At 36.0% G+C, this 20,982-nt stretch overlaps 1 protein-coding gene across 1 annotated transcript; it reads right to left on the bottom strand.

The window, feature by feature from the left end:
- Positions 1-706: 706 nt before the first annotated feature.
- fam110d (family with sequence similarity 110 member D) lies at positions 707-17,882 on the bottom strand. Its single transcript, XM_058745782.1, has 2 exons — positions 17,760-17,882; positions 707-5,298 (listed from the first exon to the last, which is right to left on the bottom strand). The coding sequence occupies exon 2, from the start codon at positions 4,661-4,663 to the stop codon at positions 3,371-3,373; it is 1,293 nt and encodes a 430-aa protein (XP_058601765.1). The 5' UTR covers positions 4,664-5,298; positions 17,760-17,882; the 3' UTR covers positions 707-3,370.
- Positions 17,883-20,982: the final 3,100 nt, after the last annotated feature.

Below are 20,982 nucleotides of genomic sequence, written 5' to 3'. Positions count from 1 at the left end.
CCTTCAACACTTATCTGGTTTGGGAAATATGACACACCTGAGCAGTTGGCAATGATTACTGGAAAGAATTTTAAAAAATAATAATTATTAATATTATTATTTATAGAGAAAAATGAATTTCCAGTTATTTGTTTCATTCATATGCTCACCAAGGCTGCATTTATTTTAATAAAAATAGAGTAAAACAGTAATATTGTGAAATATTATTACAATTTAAAATAAATGTGTTCTATGTGATTATATTGTAAAATGTAATTTATTCCTGTAATGCAAACCTGTATTTTCAGCATCATTACTCCAGTCTTCAGCGTCACATGATCCTTCAGAAATCATTTTAATATTCTGATTTGCTGCTCAAGAAACATTTCTGATTATTATCAATGTTGAAAACAGTTGTGCTGCTTCATATTTCTGTGGAAACCATGATACATTTTATTTTTCAGGATTCTTTGATGAATAGAAAGTTCAAAAGAACAGTAATTATTCGAATAAGAAATCTTTTGTATCATTATAAATGTCTTTACTGTCACTTTTTATTAATTTTATGTGTCCTTGCTGAATAAAAGTATTATTTTTTAATAATCAAACTTTTGAATGTATCATGGTTTCCACAAAAATATTAAGCAGCAAACACAGTTTTCTTTGCATACACTCAAAAACATGATTATATTGACACAAAACACAAATGCATACAGTTGTTCAGAAATAGGATTTTATTAGGACTTTCTCTGTAATATTTCTCTTTGGGTTGAAATCTAAATTCTTCTTTATAGAAACATATACAGATAGACTGTAAACATGCAAGAGAGAGATTTCGGGTGCTCTGGAAGACTGTATGCATCTTGGACGTTGGGGATGAAGCGTTTGAAAGGAAAGATCACAGTTCTTTCTCTGCAGGCCGCAGTCTGACCTGTGCATGCCACAGCGGACCTTTGCTTCATTTATCAGTGGTATTATAGAGCCTGATTAATGCCTCTGACCGGGGCGATTCATTACGACAAAGGAGAAACAGTGTCTGATTGATGCGTTCAGATGGGAGGAGCTTTCAAAGGTCTCTTTCAGTATGAAAACACATCAGCGTCTCCCACACTGGGAGTGTGTGTTCGCCCGGCAGGTCTCTCACTGTTACGTCTTCCTCTACTTTGCTAAACGCTGTACTTTTGTGAGTTAAACACAGAAACAGCATGATCAAGTGCGTACTGAAGAATGCTTCGGCACAGGAACTGTCATTTGTGTTGTGGACAAATTATCCAAAAAACATAATTTATCATCACAGTAATCAAAGTAAACACCCATAGATGCAGTTTCACAAATGTGGTAATGAAATTGAGCAATTTGCAATTTGCATGTTGTAGGTATTGGTAAAATACAGTTTGGGTAAATTAATAGTTGTTCCAAACCCTAGTGAGCAGCTGGTTTATCTATGATTCTTAAAATTTTATCTTTGGTCCCCTTCAGAAATGAATATTAGCTGTTTAGAGCAAAATTACAATGCCTTGTACAATAGAGTTTTGGCAAAATCAAATTTGCACGTCATGCATGCTTTCCAAAAAAGGCAATTCTAAAATGCACAGGGAAAAAATATCAAAGATGGATAAAAATATAACTATATTCAATGTTGGGGAGTTACTAGTTACATGTAAAGAAATTACGTAATTTAATTACAAAAGAAATGTAGCCTGTTACAGTTACTGAGAAAAAATGTGTAATTCAATTATAGTTACTTATGAAAATGGTAACGATTACAAAGCAGGTTACATATGAATATTTTCACACACACATACAGATTTGATTGAATTCTTAAAATGCATTGACTGCTCTAAAATATGAGACACCAAATGCTTCAGGAGTTTAGGACACATGCTTATTTGATAACTGTTTTATTTCCTATTTGGGTTTATGTGTGTGCTTTATTTATGTTTTTACAAGACGTTGTTAGATTCTAGTGTCTCCTGTCATGCAAAGATTTGATTTCAAAAACAGTTTCATAGCTATTAAATGGATTCTTGTTATGATTTTAAATCTGTATTTAACCTCAGAGTGATCTGAAGTTATTTTGTGGTGGCTGTACTTTAAAATTAAATTAATTCTAGTGAAGAAGGATTTTGACAGTCTGACAGTAATCAGTGTTGAGTACTATAAGGTTAACCCTGCCTTCTTTAAATGTTTCAGAATGATTAACAGTAGAAAATATTCATTAGAAATTTAGTACTCAAAAAGTAATCAAATGTAATCAGTAACATTAATAAAGTAATTGTTACACTACATTTTACATAGGGTAAATTGTAATCTGTAACTTATTACATTTCCAAAGTAACCTTCCCAACAATATTAATAAAAACATGCTGTTCACCCAATATTTCCCAAGTTATTAGCTTAGAAACATGCTAATATCAAACTCTGTGAACGTCATTCTCTCAAGGCGGCTCGATAGGGTTTGGAACATATTGTACATCAGTACGCAGCACATTTCTTTGGCATAAGTTAATGAAACTCAAAATCAGGTTGTTTTTAAGGCCCTGCATTTTTCTTTGCATACACTCAGTGTTAAAAATACGTTTCATAGCAGTACATACAGCTCTCACTCCGCCTCTTTCTCCAATTCAGTGCATTTATATCCCCACAGGGGTCCTCTGTGTGTTTGTTCCAACGCCTGCGTTTAAGGAAAAAAGGCAACACACAAACTAAACTGGGACAGTTGGGAAATGAGGTACACATGGTTCATTTAACACTCATGCATCGGTTTCCCAGCCCCAGAGAAAAAGCTTAGTGGTTTTCAATGTTAAATTATTCATCGGATGACACGTTCTTTAAGTTACGCTCAACAAATAACACTCGTTTCTGAACAGAAGTAACAGGACGGACTCATGACTCTTTATATTTACAGAGAACAGGAGGTGACATCGCTAAATATACATCATAATCGCCCCCCTACACTCTATAGTGCACTGGTCTGAAACCGTAGTGGACATTATTCAGTCCCATAATGCACCGTAATAATACAGAATAGCCATGCAATGTGAGAAATGAGGCAAATGAATTTCCGAGTCCACAGCCACATTCAGTGTCCAAATTCACTCATTTGTTTTCATCCACTCCTTCGAGTGGACTATGCTAGTAAACTAATCTTGGGAATAGTGAATGAGAGTATAGGGGGCGATTTCGACAAAGCCACAGTGTAGGTCATGAAAGGAAGTGTCGGTTTGCAGCTTCATATGTGACTTACACAAAATACCATGAATGTTCTCGTACTGGCTGTGAAAAGCCAAACAAATCTCTTAAATACAATGTCTCATGTGAAATAAATACAGCATAGTTTTCCAGATTGGAACAAGGCTCCAGAAAGTCTCGGGTTTAGTTACCGTGATAATCAAACAGTAGACTCTTTAGGACCCTCCTGGGCTGCGTTCCTGCAACCGTAGAGCCACTTTATGACCCGTGCATTTCTCTCGATAATGGACACACCTGTAGGGATCTGCTCGGCAAGCTCCTCCTGGAAAAGCCCTTCACCGGAGTGTCGGGAAAACTCACTGGGCTCCGAGCCGCCGCCTTTGACGCTCCTCAGTAGCAGCGAGAGCGTGTCGACTGAACTCGCCCCATTTAGAAAATTCTCCGGTCCGAGCCTTTCCACCATATCCAGGTCCAATCCACAGTAGTCGAAGAAGCGTTCCTGCTCAGACATGGCAAGCGAACAGCGTAGTCGCAATTCTGACTTGGAGCGTTTCAAATTGGATGGCATCCAAGGAACGACTGGCTTCCATGGGTCCATGTCGTTATTGTTGGTGTTCCGCGTGCCGTTTTGTAAACTGTTGATCGTGCAGTTCTTCGAATGCTTCTCCTGAAAACCAGTGTTGTCGTTTTGCGTCTCGGGCATTGAGTGCTCTCGCTCGGATTTGCTCGATCGTCTGGTCTCATTCCCTCCATCGACAGTGTCTTTATCATTGGACCAAGACATTCGCGAATCCCCGTCTCGAGAGGAAGAAGCCTTCTCCTCATTTATCACCATTTTTTGAGCCTCATTCCCACCGCTCTTTTCACGCATGGATCCCTGGAAGAGCCGTCGTACGAAGCTGTATCCCTTGACCTCTAAGTTGCCGTTGCCATTTTCTCCACCTCCGCTGGGACTCTTGCACTCTTTCTTTTGTCTGTAAATAACCAGGGAGTCTGGACGCAGCATGCGCTTGCCGTTGCTCCTGCGCATTATTGGCGCACTATGCGGAGCAACTAATGGAGCAATGGTTGGAGTTCTTGGAGAAGGTACGGGAGGCTTGGTTGCATTGTTGCGATTCTTGGTTTCCACATCGGTTTCGTTCTGACAGTTCTCTTTCCTGCAGTCGTCCTCATTTTCATCCCGTGAGAACAGCGGTGCAGAGAAAGGCAGCGTTTGATTTCGAGGCGGGAGAATGGGCGTTGAAGGAGTGGACACTGTGAAATTGCGACGGGGCACCGGTGGAGGGGTCGCACAGGGAACTAACACGGGCTCCTGCTTTGTGTTGATGACCTGTTGACTCTTGACGTACTTTGCCTTGTCGGCTTCCAGTCGCTCTACGGCACTGACGGAACGACCCCTGCTTCCGGCATCCATCTGCCTACGCAGGTAATCGGGCCCCTTGTTTAGGAGCCGCAGCGGAGAAGGTGAACCAATGGGAGTTAAGGGCTTCATTTTGGAGTTCTGGAAAAATGCATCCAAATAGAAAGGACAAAGCAGCTGCCTTGCCCCAAAAAAGACAAGGAAACTCTCTGGAGATGAAACCACTGGTTTGATGCTTCTTCAAGATCTGACGTGTCTCTGAATTTTAGGGATCCAATTATAGGACCCCTATGAATATAGATTTTTAGGCATTCTGAGAATCTGAGAGGTTTAAGCAACAGACTGGCTGTTAGGATTTGCTATAATTAGTCTCTTTACTGGGCGCTTTTGGAAAAGGGACGATTCGATATCTCCATGCAATATTTATACAGGCATTGGGATAAACGGGCAGGGCATGGGGAAATCCTTTTTCCGCAATCCTTAAATCCCAAATGAGATGTTCTCTTCACCACAGAGCATCAGAAATAGCTGCCAGTGCCTTTTTTCCCTCCTTGTTTAGTTCCTTTCTTCTGTTGATCTTTTCAGAGAAGGTCGTCTTTGGGTAAGAGAGCTAATGAGCTTGATTATTTGCTTTTTGATAGCCGTCTTTGGGTTGGGCTCCTATTGTCCTGTGGCGTTACGGTTGGGTTGACCTATACAGCTGGCACCGGGGCACTTCAGAGTTTGATAGACAGAGGTCCTGTCCTTCTCCTTCTATACCTGGAGCCCTGTGAAAACAAAAACGGTAGAGACAAAGTTAAGACTTTTTAGCATTTCTCAAGGGAGAGCCAATCTCCCAAGGCGTAGGCCATATGGCAGCACGAACAGAAGTCCCTGTAGCTTTTTGTGAGCCGATGGAGTTGGCAGAAATTCATGTCTGGGGCCACAGGCAGTGGCATTAGCTTATTCATGGACCGAGTTGACTTCACAGCGCTCGCCTATTAAACTAGTCCTAAATAACAGTTCACTCGTGCAAATGTGCTGTCCTGCACAAATTTAGTGCATTTTAGCTTTGAATGAATATGCATAATACATGACATAGTCTGGATTGACGCTGAATTTTACACATGGAATTTTGCCCATTTACCCTCAGATGCATTTAGAAAGTCTATTAAGGGAAACTGTGACCATGTGCATTCAGACTGCAGAGGTAATGGCCTTCACCATCAGCATTAGCTTAACCCACACGCCACATTTGCATTCCTTGAGGGCTTTGCTAAATAATGCATGACTGCGTCCATATTTTAGAGACCCCAAAATCAGCTTATAAAAAACATTTCCTTTAAGACATAGGACCATTTGCTGCTTTTAATTTTGAACACACTGGAGCGGTTTTTAAGACTCTCTGTGGTTTTAGTGCATTTAGAATAGCACTAACAGCTCAAAGAATAGCTTAAAACAATTTTGACTGCATGGTTGATTCTGAAAAGGAAGACATTCGAAACATGACGCATCAAAGCGCTATTTTTGTACTCCCTCACAGGGAAAAAAGACAATACACAGCATTTTCAAGTGATTATGTCCCTGTGACCTAGTAAACGCGAATAACTGCAGAACTGTGCTTTGTTTGCCAGTTTCACTATGAAGAGCAGTTGTTTACTGCAACTAAAAACAGGTGTGTGCTTCTAAATTGCAAGCTCTACTTTTCTCAATAGTCAGACTTAAAGTGGAAAATAAAAATCAACTGCAAAGACAAATCTGAAGGAGAAAAAAGATCCATAACATAAAAGAACAATGCACTTATTTAAGATGACTTTCTGCCATACAACTACAGCACCTCTGAAGTACCTCGACCCCCTCTGAAGCCCTTCGCTATAAATCCAGTCAAAAGGAGAACTGCAACATTTTCCAGATGTCAGACAGTCCGGGAAAAGCAGCCATTGTTTGGGAAAGTTCCGGGAAAGAATTCTGAACAGGTGTTGAGCATGAGATGGATCTGGATTTAGGGACTTTCAGAAAAGAAGTGAGCAACAGGGGGTCAGATCTCAGAAAACACCACTTGTTTAGCCAGTTGGACTAAGCAGTACAGCTAAAACAGCCTTTTATTTTTCAGCCTTTTGGTTTGATGATATTTCAAATATACGTTAACTGTTTTTATTAGATGAACCAGCCAGACTCGAAATTTGGTAAAAAAAAAAACAACTTCTAAAGACTCATTTATGTGCAATGCATAATAATAATAATATTTAACATACTATATTTTACTAAAACATTATAATACATTAATAAAGCCATGCAGGGTCAACCGTAAACATGTTTGAGTGACAATGCAAATCAAAGTTTTGAACTGATTCATTAAAACAGATATTTTTAACAGACTCATGGCAATAAATGAAACTAACTCAAACACTGTTCTTGCCATTTAAGTTTAAATCTGAGAAACTATTAAAACACTATTAAAACCCACTCATACAAGTTACAAGAGAATTAGAGATACACTGTGAATATTAGTTATATTTCCAGCCCCATAAGCCAGTATCTATGTGTTAAGCACATTACTAATCATCAGGATAACCCGTCAGGTTAATGCAATCAAAATATGGTGCACAAAATACAATGTTACATGATTAGCACATTATTATTAGCTTTGTCTACATCACTATACACTTAAGGCTATTATTGGCTTGTAAATGCATTACCAAACTAATATAGATCTTTCCAAACCAGCGTGAAAGCTATTTGAATGCTGGATCACCGTGTTTAAGACAGATAATAGCCGAGCAGAGGCTTGAATTAAAACATGCCGACATCTCTGAGAGATTTACTGACTGATAGAATAAAACACTGGTAAATTTATTTCTTCACATTCACAAAGTTTCCTTCAGGAGTTTGTTTTTGAAGAACCAATGAACCCAAAAACTTACTTTCTTAACATTAAAATAAAATGAAATAAGCCATTTATTATAACAAAATTCTTTTTGAGGATATGTGCTATAAACTGTATGCGATTCAGTGAGTCATCAGAGATGATTCAATAAAGAAATGAGTGGTCTGACTGATTCACACAGATGACTCATGTGATTGATTCAGTCCGAATCGGTTCAACTGATTCATTCAAAAGAACCACATCAATCAACTTGCGTTCGTGAATTGGACATTTATCCTATGCAAGCTCATAACTCATCTAAAATATAAAGTCTGAGACTACACTAAAAATATGGAAATAAAACTAAGTTGTTGGATTTTGAACATTTTAAAGATTTTTAAAAGGGAAACTTTCTGATCTACAGATGCTCAAAACATTACAGTCCCACATCACTATATAGTTGTTTCACATGTTCACAGCATCACCCAGAGCATTTGCTCTTTTACCGTGGGCTGTATTACTCTCATTGGCTTTAAAGAGGCAAATTAGTGACATGAAACGTCGCCTTTGCTCCTCTCTCTTTTGAGGGCTGAACTGCCCCATAACGGCAGCGGCTCTCGATGGCTTGTAATTAACCCCTGCTAATCCAGCCTCCTCTCATCTCGCTGGCTTTCATGCTGGTATGTCTTTGCGTCTCAGTGAAGTTGGTGGGCAGACCGTCTGCCTGCAGGGGAGGCCAAAACAGCCGTCCAACAAGGTCAGAGAGAAAACAGATGTTTTCTGTCAAACTGCATCTAAAGCCATGATCTACTGAAGACTTCATGCAAAGTAGCAACACAACCAAAAAAACTTAACCCATTTTACTAATTATAAAGGCCTCATTTATGGTTGAATATCCTGAAATATGTTATATTACGGAAAGAAAATGATTCAAACTGCCTATAAGTTTTAAAAGTTACAGGCACAGCATATGTTATTTATTTATTTATTTATTTTTGTGCAACATTTACTGGGACACTAAACCTTAAATGACGTTCATGGTAGGGCTGCTCAATTTAAAAAATCATAATCGTGGTTATTTTATTGCGATCACAATTATTTAATATGATTACTCAGCGATTTTGAAACATCATGCATTTATTGAACTTTAAATAAATCTTTTTAAAAGTGGATTTCCTTGATCTTTTACACAACAGAAAAACAAACAAACAAATATAATTTAAAAAATAATAATGAATTAAATTAGATTTGAATAACAATTTAAATGATTTATTTGTATATAATTTAAACAATTTAAATAATATGAATTAATATATTAATAAGAAAAATAATTTTTACTACTACTACTAATAATAATAATAAATAAAACTAATATAAATAGCTTATTTTATATATAATATAAAATTATTTTATTTACATTTATATAATTGCTTCACTGCTTGTTTTAGACAATAATAATAATAATACTATGCAAAACTATTTACTTTTTAATACAATGTTTTTTGTCTAACAGAAAATTTAATTTCGAAATTTAAAATGGTTAAATATTCCAAATATTCCATTCCATTAGAATGTTTTGGAATAATGTAATATTTCCAGACAATAAAACATATTATTTATAGTCCGTGCCATAAATTTAAACTGAAAGTTATTGCATCCAGTTGATAAAACTTTAACGCTTCTAATTAAAAGCACCCGCAAACAGTGCAGAACGTGTCTGTCCCACCCAGTCTGAGCAGCCTAATTACATTAAAAGGTCCCGTGTTGGATTCTGATATAAAACTACAAAAGGCTCAGGACGTCCACCACAGACCAGCTCCTGCATTATTTATCGGCGCAGACAATAGAGGCCTCTGGCTGTGGAGATAAGAGGCTGGACTGAATGCTGCGGCTCATTAGTAAAAAAAACAGAGAGAAAGAAAACACATGACAATAAAACTCAACAGACACAAACACTCTACTGACACAAAGGCAGAGGTAGCATAGATCTCCTGAGCATAGAGAGCTCCTGAGTGCTATTATGCAGTTGATGTATGACGGGCCTACGGGTCACAAGGGACCTCTTTAAAACATGAGAGACCCCCCTAAACCCTCTCCAAATTATGAGGAGGACACTTAACTGACCCGGTGGGCGTCTATTGTCATTCAAATGTGACAAATGTGAGCCGGAGACTTTGTTGACTTGATGGGCGTCCACTGCAGACAAATGGGCACCATTTACACCTGCTATTAACAATATCGCTGATCTGATCAGAGTCGGCCAAGGATGAATGCAGGTGTAAATGGGGTCTGGGACGTTTGTGATTTGATTGTTTAAACCAAATTTGCAGGTTGTCAGAAACGCATGTGGTCAGGTGAGTCTCAGGAAGCGATCAGGAACATATTTCATCTCGAAATCCAACTAAATAAAACAAGAAATTACGTTGTGCAAAAAGAAAATGAGGACAAAACGTTGTATATTATAATTACATATTGTCCAAAAGACTTTTGAAAAGCTATTTTGATAACTGCAGTGGGTTGAGCTGTTCATAAACAATTCCCCTTCAAAGTTTTCATTATTGGAATTTAAAAAGTAAAAGTAAATAAAGAAAATAAAAATAAAAACGTACTTCCATTACTGTAAATTTAAATTAAAGTACATTTGTAGTTCAATTGTAACTTATGTGTATTTGCTGCATTAAATTTAATGTTGATTTTAACAAACAAAAAAAATATGTCCATATATATTATTTTTTACATAATTATTTATAATTATTATATAAAATAAAAATGACTAAACTTAAATTATTTATTTTATTTTATTTTTGAAGAAGATTTCTATGTGGCATTCACCAGATCACATGCCATTGTAATAAATATAGCATTGTATACTATGAATATTGTTGAGTCTGTGACAAGCCCTTTGGATAAAAGCATCTGCTAAATGAATAAATGTAAATTTGTAGTTAAAATGCAAATGTGTCCTAAACAGCAACAACAACAACAAAAAATGGCGTAATGACCTATCAATCAAGCATTAAGCAAAAATGTAGCTTTAAATTCTCACTATATCATGAGCCATAACAGCTTGATAAATCAAATATGATATAAAAAACACACATGCATTTTTTGTAAAGATTTTATTTATATTTTGTCTAAAGTTTCAAGAAACTGCTCTGATTCAAAAATGTTCTGCCTGTTCCATTTATTTCAGGCTTTACAGGGTTAAGATGTTGTGTTAAGGCGTTCACACATCACATCAGTGGACTTTACCCTAATTTTCCGTTAGTTACGTCATAAACTGCTTTGGTTCTTTTTTTTTTTTTCACGCTGCAGAGGCCTGATAAAGAGCTATAAATTTCACCAGAGTTAAACAAAATATCCTCCTATGAATGTGGACCTGGCATCTCCATCTAATCCAAGCATGAGAGCTGGACTCCAGCCACGGCTCGGAGCCGGAAAGTTCAGGCAGGAAGTGAAGGAGTTGCCTTGAGAAGTGCTAAAGATTATGCACGTCTATTATAGTAAAGGAAAAACACAAAGGGGCATGGAAACGTCTTGCTTTTCCTGAGCAAATGCACAAGATTTGTGTGTGCAATGACAGGAAAGGCGAGGTGCCCGGAATGAGCTTTAAAAATCTGTTCCTGAGGACTAATGCATATGTGCGTGTGAATATGTATTTGATATACATATATCTAGCCTATGCCTGCTCATCTTTGTCTAAGTGAGCAGTTTGTGGTCAGAATAAGCCTTGACATTATGCAGTATGAAGCTAACTTTGTCTTACTAGAAAAGATTCGGGTTGAACTGCAACTGGATATTGTCTAAATTATTTCTGCAAAATGTAATAAATAATACAAATTATATTAAATTATAAATAATAAAATAAAAATATATAAATTTTTATATATATATATATATATATATATATATATATTTTTTTTTTTTTTTCTTTTTTTTTTTTCAATTATCTTAAAATAAAAATAAAAACGAATATACTTTTGGACTGCTGCTGGAGATTGTCTTAATTATTAATTTCTGAATCCAAGATGTTCACATTGCAGAACTTTAAATCTGCCTGATTTTATTATGCATATAAAGTTTGCACAGGGAGTTCGGTCTATTTACTGTGCCCATAACAAATGTTTGGCATATGGAAACGTTCCCTAATAAAAGGCCTCTGACGTGAAATACTAATTTAATATATTCTGGGCATGTGAAGGAGAAGTAATCTGATCTACATGCAGCCTTTTAAGAATCCGCAAAACTGAGTTTTATGAACTGCCTAAAGCAAAGAGCAAGTGTGTAGAAAGAGCTGTTCAAACGCTGATCAGATTACATTACGGATCATTTGGAAGGTTAAGTCTTAACTTGATTGCCATAATCTGGTCTCAGGGAACACAAGCAGTTCAGTTTATTCCTCTGGAGCCTGACCAGTCAACACATTAACCAACCTCTAGTTCCCTCAGATAAAGCTGCTGTGGTCCGGCTGTTAGTGTGATGTGCCAGGCTCATGTTAAGGTCACCGCAGACTCAAGTGTTAACGGCAAGGGTACAAACAAACGTGACTTGTTGAAGGGGTCGGGGGTGATGGGATGATGGGGGAGGAACGCCTGACCCCTCCAGTCGTCCTGTCTAACATCAAACCATCAAATGTCATGTGGCACAACAATCCTGGACCATGTTTTCACTCTATGACAGCAAACACAAAAACACTACTAGCGATATTGCATTGATTATCCATTGTGACCTGAATCCAACAACTGCCACACAAAAACACTTAACAAATCAATATAACTATATATAGAGATGGAGTTTTTTTTTTAATTTATTTAACCTTAATTTAACCAGGAAGTACATTTAAGGAACATATAATTATATATATTCATTTTTATTTATTAATTTATAATAAATTATTATTACCATTAGTAGTAGTAGTGATATATAAATTATAATAATTTATTAATATTATTTTTATTTTATTTATATTATACGTACCTTAGATTTACTTCCTGGTTAAATAATTATTCATATCAAATATTTAAATAAGTTAAATAAATTTAATAAATAATTTCTTTCTCTATGTAAATAAAAAAGTAACTATTATAACCTATATATATATATATATATATAAATATAAGTGTATAACTATATATACCTAATATACCATATATATAATGTATTTTTGTTTTTTATGTTTTGTTTTTATTTTATAGCATATTCTTGTTCTATTTACTTCCTGGTTAAAAACAATAAAATTAAGCAAATAAATAATTAAAACAAATGACCTCACTAAATATATATTACTCATTTTAATTAAGATGCATTTACGTTTTTAATTTTAATTAAGATAAATTGCTTGTATTTATATTTGTGATTTGCTTTGGATAAAAGTGCCTGCTAAACGAATAAATGCAAATATTCAAATAGAAGCAATAATGATTTATTCTATCAAGATTTTCTCTATTTATTGCTCACATATTGCTCTTTCATATCTCAGATTGGTGAGTAAACAATGAAAAAAGTTACATTTTGGAAAGAATTATTCCTCTACTGCTGAACTCAAAGATAAAGTGAAAGCCAGACTCTCGATCACTCGCTTTCTGCCTTAAAAGGCCACGTGATTCGCTGCCATTTCCTCTTGCTTCACAGCCTCCACTGAACCTGTCAGCTGTCCTCTCTCATTAGCCGCTAGTCTGGCTCGTTGGTCGCAAACAGGCCCAAAGTGCCACAGAAATAGCCCGTAATCTCCCCTCAACGCCCCCACCACCCCAGCAAAGGGAAAGATCACTGCTTACCGGCCCTGTCAGAACAATGTCTACAGGTCCCTCATGTGCCACGAGAGATCCGGGCGGCAGCGCGAGGTCTGATCCGAGCTGGCAGGACAGCAGCGCTACCTAGACGAGCCCAGGACAATTAACGAGACGTGTGACTATCAGCGACCAACTCCCACAGCTGTCCGACGTCCCGTGAGCATCGGGATTTGTCCATTTAATATTAATAGTGCAGGGAGTAAATAAATCATGAAGGGAAAAAGACTAGAGGACTACATGGGAGCGACATGCATGTCACTAGTTTGAGGAACCTTCAGCCTCTAATTAGATGCAGCCTCGCATTAGCACTGTGATGATTTCTTTGGAGGAAATGATTGTTTACGTGATTGCACTCGAGGAGAAAATACACGGCTGAAAGAAGAGCAACATTTGGGCTTTAATAAAACAAAACAGCTGTTGCTCTTCCGCCCCGGACACATAAAAACACTTGAGACTGATGTGGTCACACCGAGATGATAGTGAGAAGCGTGTTCCCTACATAGGGTTCACTTCCAGAGCGGCGTGGGCATCCCTTCAGCCGCTCGCATACAAACTGACAAAGGTCACTGCATGCAGCCCGTGGGCTTTTCTCGTGTGTTTTGAGCGTCCGCCCCAGTGCTGATATAAGTCCTTTCACATTTATTAATCTCAAAGCAGCTCAGATGAAAGATGCAGACAGCTCAGGTCTGCTACAGATCTGATAATATAGATCTAGATCTATTATATAAATAATATACGTACATAAAGAGAGACAGAAAAAATATAAATTAGAAATATATCATTTAAAAAACAGAATAAAAATAGAAAACCGAGACAATTATTTATACACGCAGAAGAAAAATCAAATTAAAATTAAATGTGTAAATGTATTAGTATTAATATATATATATATATATATATATATATATATATATATATATATATATATATATATATATAGAAAAACATAACAAATATTTATTTCTGTCACATATTTATATATATATATATATATATATATATAAAGTATGAATATATATATATATATATACAGTCATGGCCAAAAATATCGACACCCTTGGTAAATACCATCAAAGAAGGCTGTGAAAATTAATCTGCATTGTTAATCCTTTTGATATTTTATTTTTTTTTAAATCACAAAAATCTAACCTTTCATTGGATAATAATCATTTAAAATGGGGGAAATGTCATTATGTAATAAATGTTTTTCTCTAATACACATTGGCCACAATTAACGGCACCCTTTTATTCAATACTTTTTGAAACCTCCATTTGCCAGTTTAACAGCTCTAAATGTTCTCCTATAATGCCTGATGAGGTTAGAGACACCTGACAAGAGATCAGAGACCATTCCTTCATCCAGAATCACTCCAGACCCTTTAGATTCACAGCTCCATGTTGCTGCTTCTTCTCTTCAGTTCACTCATGTTCTACAGGGTTCAGGTCAGAGGACTGGAATGGCCAGCAGAAGCTTGGTTTTGTGCTCAGTGACCCATCTTTGTGTTGTTTTTGAGGTTTGTGTTTGGATTATTGTACGGATGGAAGATCCAAACATGGCCCATTATAAGATTTCTAACAGAGTCAGTCACTTATTAATTTTTTTATCTGTTGGTATTTGATAGAATCCATGATGCCATGTGTCTAAACAAGATGTCCAGGACCTCCAGCAGAAATACAACATCAAAAATACAGCAGTATATTTCATTGTACACATGGGGTACTTTTTATCCCTGTGTTCACCAAACCCATCTTGAGTGTCTGCTGCTAAAAAGCTCATTTTTTAGTTTCATCTGACCACAGAAGCCAGTCCCATTTGAAGTTCCAGTCGTGTCTGATAACTGAATATGCTGGAGTTTGTTTTTGGATGAGCAACATGTGGTGATGTAGGTGCTGTTTTTATAAGGTTTTCTGACCCCGAGACTCAACTATTTTCTGCAATTCTCCAGCTGTGGTCCTTGGAGAGTCTTTAGCCACTCAAACTCTCCTCCTCACCGTGCATTAGGACGATATAGACACATGTCCTCTTCCAGGCAGTTTCCTAACATTTTATGTTGATTGGAAATTCTTAATTATTGCTCTGATGGTGGAAATGGGAATTTTCACTGCTCTAGCTCTTTTCTTAAAGCCACTTCACTAATTTGTGAAGCTCAATTATCTTTTGCTGCACATCAGAAATATATTCTTTGGTTTTTCTCATTATGATGGATGATTAAGGGAATTTGGGCTTTGTTTTCCCTCCTATTTATATTTCTGTGAAACAGGAAGCCATGGCTGGATAATTTCATGTTCATAATCACCCTGGAGTGCTCAAAATTGTGAATATGAATGGGAATATACTTCAGAGATATTTTACTCATAAGAATTTCTAGGGGTACCAATAATTGTGTCCAATGTGTATTTGAGAAAAATGTATTTCATAATGACATTTCCCCCCATTTTAAATTCTTATTATCCAATGCAAGGTTAGATTTTTGTGAATTGTTTAAATAAAAGATCAAAAGGATTAACAATGCAGATTAGTTTTCACAGCCTTCTTTGATGATATTTACCAAGGGTGCCAATATTTTTGGCCATTTTTCATATATATATATATATATATATATATATATATATATATATATATGAAAAATATAAAATAAAATTATTTAAAATAATAAAATAAATAAATTTCTCTTTCACACACACACATATACACACACACACATATATATATATATATATATATATATATATATATATATAGCTACATAAAATAATCAAAAATTATATAAATATATATTTAAATAAATAAAATGAAAACGATAGATAAATGTATATATGAAAAATGTAATATAATAAAATATATAAATTGTATTATTATTTGTACATATATTCATAGCAGACATCAGATCTGCTAATGTCCTAAAGCCTGGTCTGACACTTAAAAAGTGTGCATTAAAGCATTCTTGTAACTTTTGGAGCGAACATCTGGCGATATTTGGGGTCATAATCTGGATCTAATGCATTCAGCAATACTTCAAAGATTTTATTGTAGTTTGCCAGTAGATATTACACCTCAATGTACATGCACAATGACAGGACAGGCTGCAGAGGAGCATCATGCTGATGTTTACATTTCACATGCATCGGTGCGTCAGAGAGATGACACCGCCACAGACACGTGTTTATCCTATTTTGGGGTTTGGAAGACAATACACCAGTATGAAGAGACCTCACTTATGGTTCAAGGACAGGTGAAATCTCTGCGTTTGGTCTAGTTTTTGAGTGTTTAGACTGGTTCTCAGTGGTTAATACTGCTGACTTTGTGGAAAGCTAGTGCATGGTTTGCCACCTAACCTAAGTAAGGTCTTTAATGGGGGATGGTTATGAGCGTTACCCATCCATTTACACATAATTCCAGAAACTTAATACTGTAAATCCATACAAATTGAGAAAAGACTTAATTAGCAGTAGAACTGTGCCTGTTTGGCTTAGTGGAATTTTTATTAGGCATTTACAAAAACACATGTGGTCACCTCACTTTCCTTTCCTTGGCTCTTTTGTTTAAATCTTTTCCTGCAACACCAACCCAATCATTTACCAACCTTGCACTGTGTAAACTTTGGGTAATACACTTACATAATTTCCTAGTCTAGTGTAAATGAGAGCAGAGGCCATGCATAGTGCATCAACAATTTCCGCTCTGAAAATGTAGTGTTTTGGTCATTACTCCCTGCATAGGCTGCTGACTTTTAAGTCAGCATCCTAACTGAACTGTATGAGTGATTTGGTGCATCCTAGTAAGTTCTTCGTTTAATTGAGTACACGAATTTATGGGAATTAAGACTCAACCAGTCATTATTATTGCAATTCGGTTTGCTTCCGCTAGAGGCGCAAGAATCGCACACTGTACCTTTAAGAATAAGATTTAAATCTTCAAAAACTCAGTTTTAAATAAATAAAATGACATTAAGTAAATGATCAGCCAGACTAAAGAAGGTATGCTATCACAGACACTATATTCACACATATACAGAATAAAATAAAATAAATCATTTAATGTAATGTAAAATGAACTATGCGTATGCAAATTTATTAAAGCACCAAAACGTTTCGTTTACAAAAATATCAACATTACTCCATCCATACAGTTTCTGTATGGCCATTCCTCATTTAGAAAAAACCTCACCTTATCCATTTAGGCTACCGCTCTTATAAAAAACACATAGAGCTTACAATTTGTACTTTGCCACAAAATAGTAGCATATCCACATGAACCTAACTAAAGGGTGCATCGATATCAATTATTTAGCCTACCGAAAACAAAATGATAAATCTTCGATTCATACCCCAAGTCCTTAAACTGAACTTAAAATGCGGTTAAAAAATTTAAATAAGATCATAAAATCTTTTACGAAGATCAATGACAGTTTATATTGAATGAACAGTGTAGTTTCAAACTTAGCCGTTTACACACATGACAAGACGAACACGAATTATACAAAATAAATGACGCGACTTCGGTTTAGACAGGACTCAATCCTTAAAATAAAGTCACTGAATGAACATTGTGTGATCGGATATTATTCACCAGTGCTCGATTAGCTCTTACCGTGTGTCCGTGCACCGTATCCACATGTAAAAGCTCCGGTAATCTCCGTTTGCTGTCTCACTGGTTCACTGGCTTGTGAACTGAGCGCCGGAGGAGCGCTTGGCTCGTGGATGCACCGGGATCATCCCACTACTGTGGGCGGGCAGGTATGAGTGTAAACTGAGCCCTCCACAAACACGACTGCAGGGGGAGGACCTGCACTACAACACACAAAATGCTCGAGACATCAATGTTTAAACAGGTAGATTAATATCTGTTTATCTGCGACAAGCATTGACATTGCATTAGGTGACAAAATATCAAGTTGTCATTTGAGACCTAGATAGACATTTTACTCTGGTGAAGATTTCTCAGGGTGGGTTTGTTTTTAAAAGTCGCTTTCAATAGAGACATAAACGTTTAAGTAGTGAAATGCTTCATTGAACGCAAGCTGATCTTTTGTGACAATATTTAGCAATGGTGTTGTCACATTATAGGCTATGTTTTGGATCCTGTCTTTAAGTAGCCTGTTAAGCTTTTTAGAAATATGTAAACAGTAAATTAAATTAAATTATGAACCTAGTTTGAGGACATAATTCATTGAAATCTAGCCAGCTGACAGGGAACGTTTTCAGAACTTTGGCTAACGTTCTGACAAACGTTCTTCCAGTAACGTTAATAGAACGTTCGTTCAAAGTTATCTAGTTATTAATAATGTTCTCAAAATCGCTAAACCGTTTCTTTGGTCGTTCATGGAACTTTTCCGTCTAACGTGTTTCACAATGTTCAGAGAACGTTCAAAAGTAACGTTCCCATAATGTTTGCAAAATGATAACACGGAATGTTACCTTAATGTTCGTATCACCAAAAAAAATAAATAAAAACGGGACTTTTGAACAATCAGAAATAACTTATTTGGAACGTTAAAACACTTTTTTAGAACAGATTTTTGGTATCTTTTTTGAAGGAAATATATCACATTTCATGCTGTACATTTCACAAAAGAAGTTTGTTAGATTTGAAACGCTAAAACAGAATATCTAGAGTTGAAAATGACAAAAAAAAAACGTAGGCCGATTGCGTTACTTTTTTTTGTGGTGTTTTGTTGCTTTTTAGTGATATATACTCATTTTCTCTCAAGCTCACACAGAGATATTCTAGAACTTGATAAGAACAGACTTCATATATCAACTAAAAATCACCAAAAACACAACAAAAGTGAATATAATGCAATAACATTCAGACATTTGAACTGTCCAAATACTTTTCAGCATCACTGTCCATGTCTATATGTGCATATTGTATGTTAATGCATTTGCAAAATATCTTAAATTTTAACATTGTATGGTGGAGTGGTTTGTTTTTTGGCTTCTGTGATTTTGTCAGCATGCAGTCATGGGAAAATTTAATAGGAGAATCAATGAAATTGCACTCAGCAATGTGCATCTAATCATCTAAATATAGACTGATCTTTTTTTTTTTCTCACAAATTTCACTCCTTGAAATCAAGCTGAAAGTCTGTATGGTGAATAGATAACTGAATAAATGGATAACCATGATAAGCTATCAGCAACGGCTCCTCTTCCAGAAAACATTACTCAGAAAGCCTCACGAGCTCAGCGCTGATTTACCGTCTACGTCTGAGCCTGTTATTCATGCAGTAATGAAGAGAGCATTAAGATTAGATTAGTGTTCAATGTTTGGTGAACCTCGGCTCCATAATGTTGTTGTGATGATGGTACAATGAGCCCCCTGCGGGGGATCGTCAGGAAATCAGGGGTTTGGTCTGGAGACACGTCAGAGAGACTCTGAAAACAGTGCATGGATGCATTTACTAATTTCTAGTTTAATTATTAATTTCTAATGGAGCATTCACTGCATTCCATGGTCATTAAAGTTAACTAAAACTGAAACCATGAAAATCTCTTGTTACTTCAAATAAAACATAAAACCATGATTTTTTTTTTTTTTTTTTTTCAGCTATAGTTGCCAAAGCAATATTTCTCATTTTTATCTAGTTTACAGGAACAGGTGACCCAGAAATAAAAATGTTATCACCCTCAGGCCATCAAAGATGTAATTTTGAGTTTGTTTCGTCATTAGATTTGGGGAAATGTATCATTGCATCACTGTCTCAGCAATGGATGCTCTGCAGTGAATGGGTGCCGTCAGAATGAGAGTCCAAACAGCTGATAAAAACATCACAATAATCCACACCACTCCAGTCCATCAGTTAACATCTTAACTGATGGACTAACATCTTAACTTAACCCAAAAGCTGCGTGTTTGTAAGAATTAAATCCATTATTAAAATGTTTTAACTTTAAACCTTGGACAAAATACGAGTCCATAATCCAGTGAAAAAGTCCATCTCCTGTTGTCTCTCACATCAAAATCCACCCACATATTTGTTTAGAGTTGTTTTGGACTGTGCTTGATCCGTGCAGATTTTTCTCCTGATTCAGATGGATAGAGGACTACAGATCTGGCTTCACAAGACGTTAAAAGATGAACTGGAGTCGCGTGAATTGTTTGTGGATTATCTAGCCTTCCTATTCTTTTTCTATTCTATCTTCTTTTCTTTTAATTAAAAAAAAATTATCCTCCCACACTAACATTCTCAATTCTTTTTCTATTCTTTTGACTTGTTTTCTTTTATTTATAATAAAAAAAAACGTGCTATTTGTACTGCGTTAGACTAACTGAGACTTATCACAGCATTTACATATTATTGCTCTTTTGTTGATTTTGATTGCTTCTATTGTCCTCATTTGTAAGTCGCTTTGAATAAAAGCATGTGCCAAATGACTAAATGTAAATGTTAGAAACAAACTCACCTACCTCTTGAATGGTCTGATGAATGGTCATTTATGGGCTTTAACCTTTAACTTGATGTACAAAAATAACTAAAAGTGAAACTGAAATAAAAACTAGATATAAAAAAAAAATGCGAAAACAAAATGATTAAATTACTAACTGAAACTTTAAATAAAATTAAAAATAAAAACTATTTCAAAATATTAAAAGAAAAACTCTAATAGTATCTCAATAATAACAGTACCGTAGACTGGTGATGGTTGAAGTGCATATGCCATTGTACAGCACCTATCATTGTTCAGAAGTCCGGTTTCTCCACAGTACATCTGTAAGAAGAAACCCAACACCATTTAACCCTGGTCCTGATACCGCTGACCCTTGGCCTAAACCCGGGGGACCCTGGAAACCAGACTTCCTGCAGGCCACC

The sequence above is a fragment of the Onychostoma macrolepis genome, chromosome 16, assembly GCF_012432095.1.
Source record: "Onychostoma macrolepis isolate SWU-2019 chromosome 16, ASM1243209v1, whole genome shotgun sequence".
Taxonomy (NCBI): domain Eukaryota; kingdom Metazoa; phylum Chordata; class Actinopteri; order Cypriniformes; family Cyprinidae; genus Onychostoma; species Onychostoma macrolepis.
Note: the sequence above shows the minus strand (reverse complement) of the source record. Positions and strands in the feature narration are given on the sequence as shown.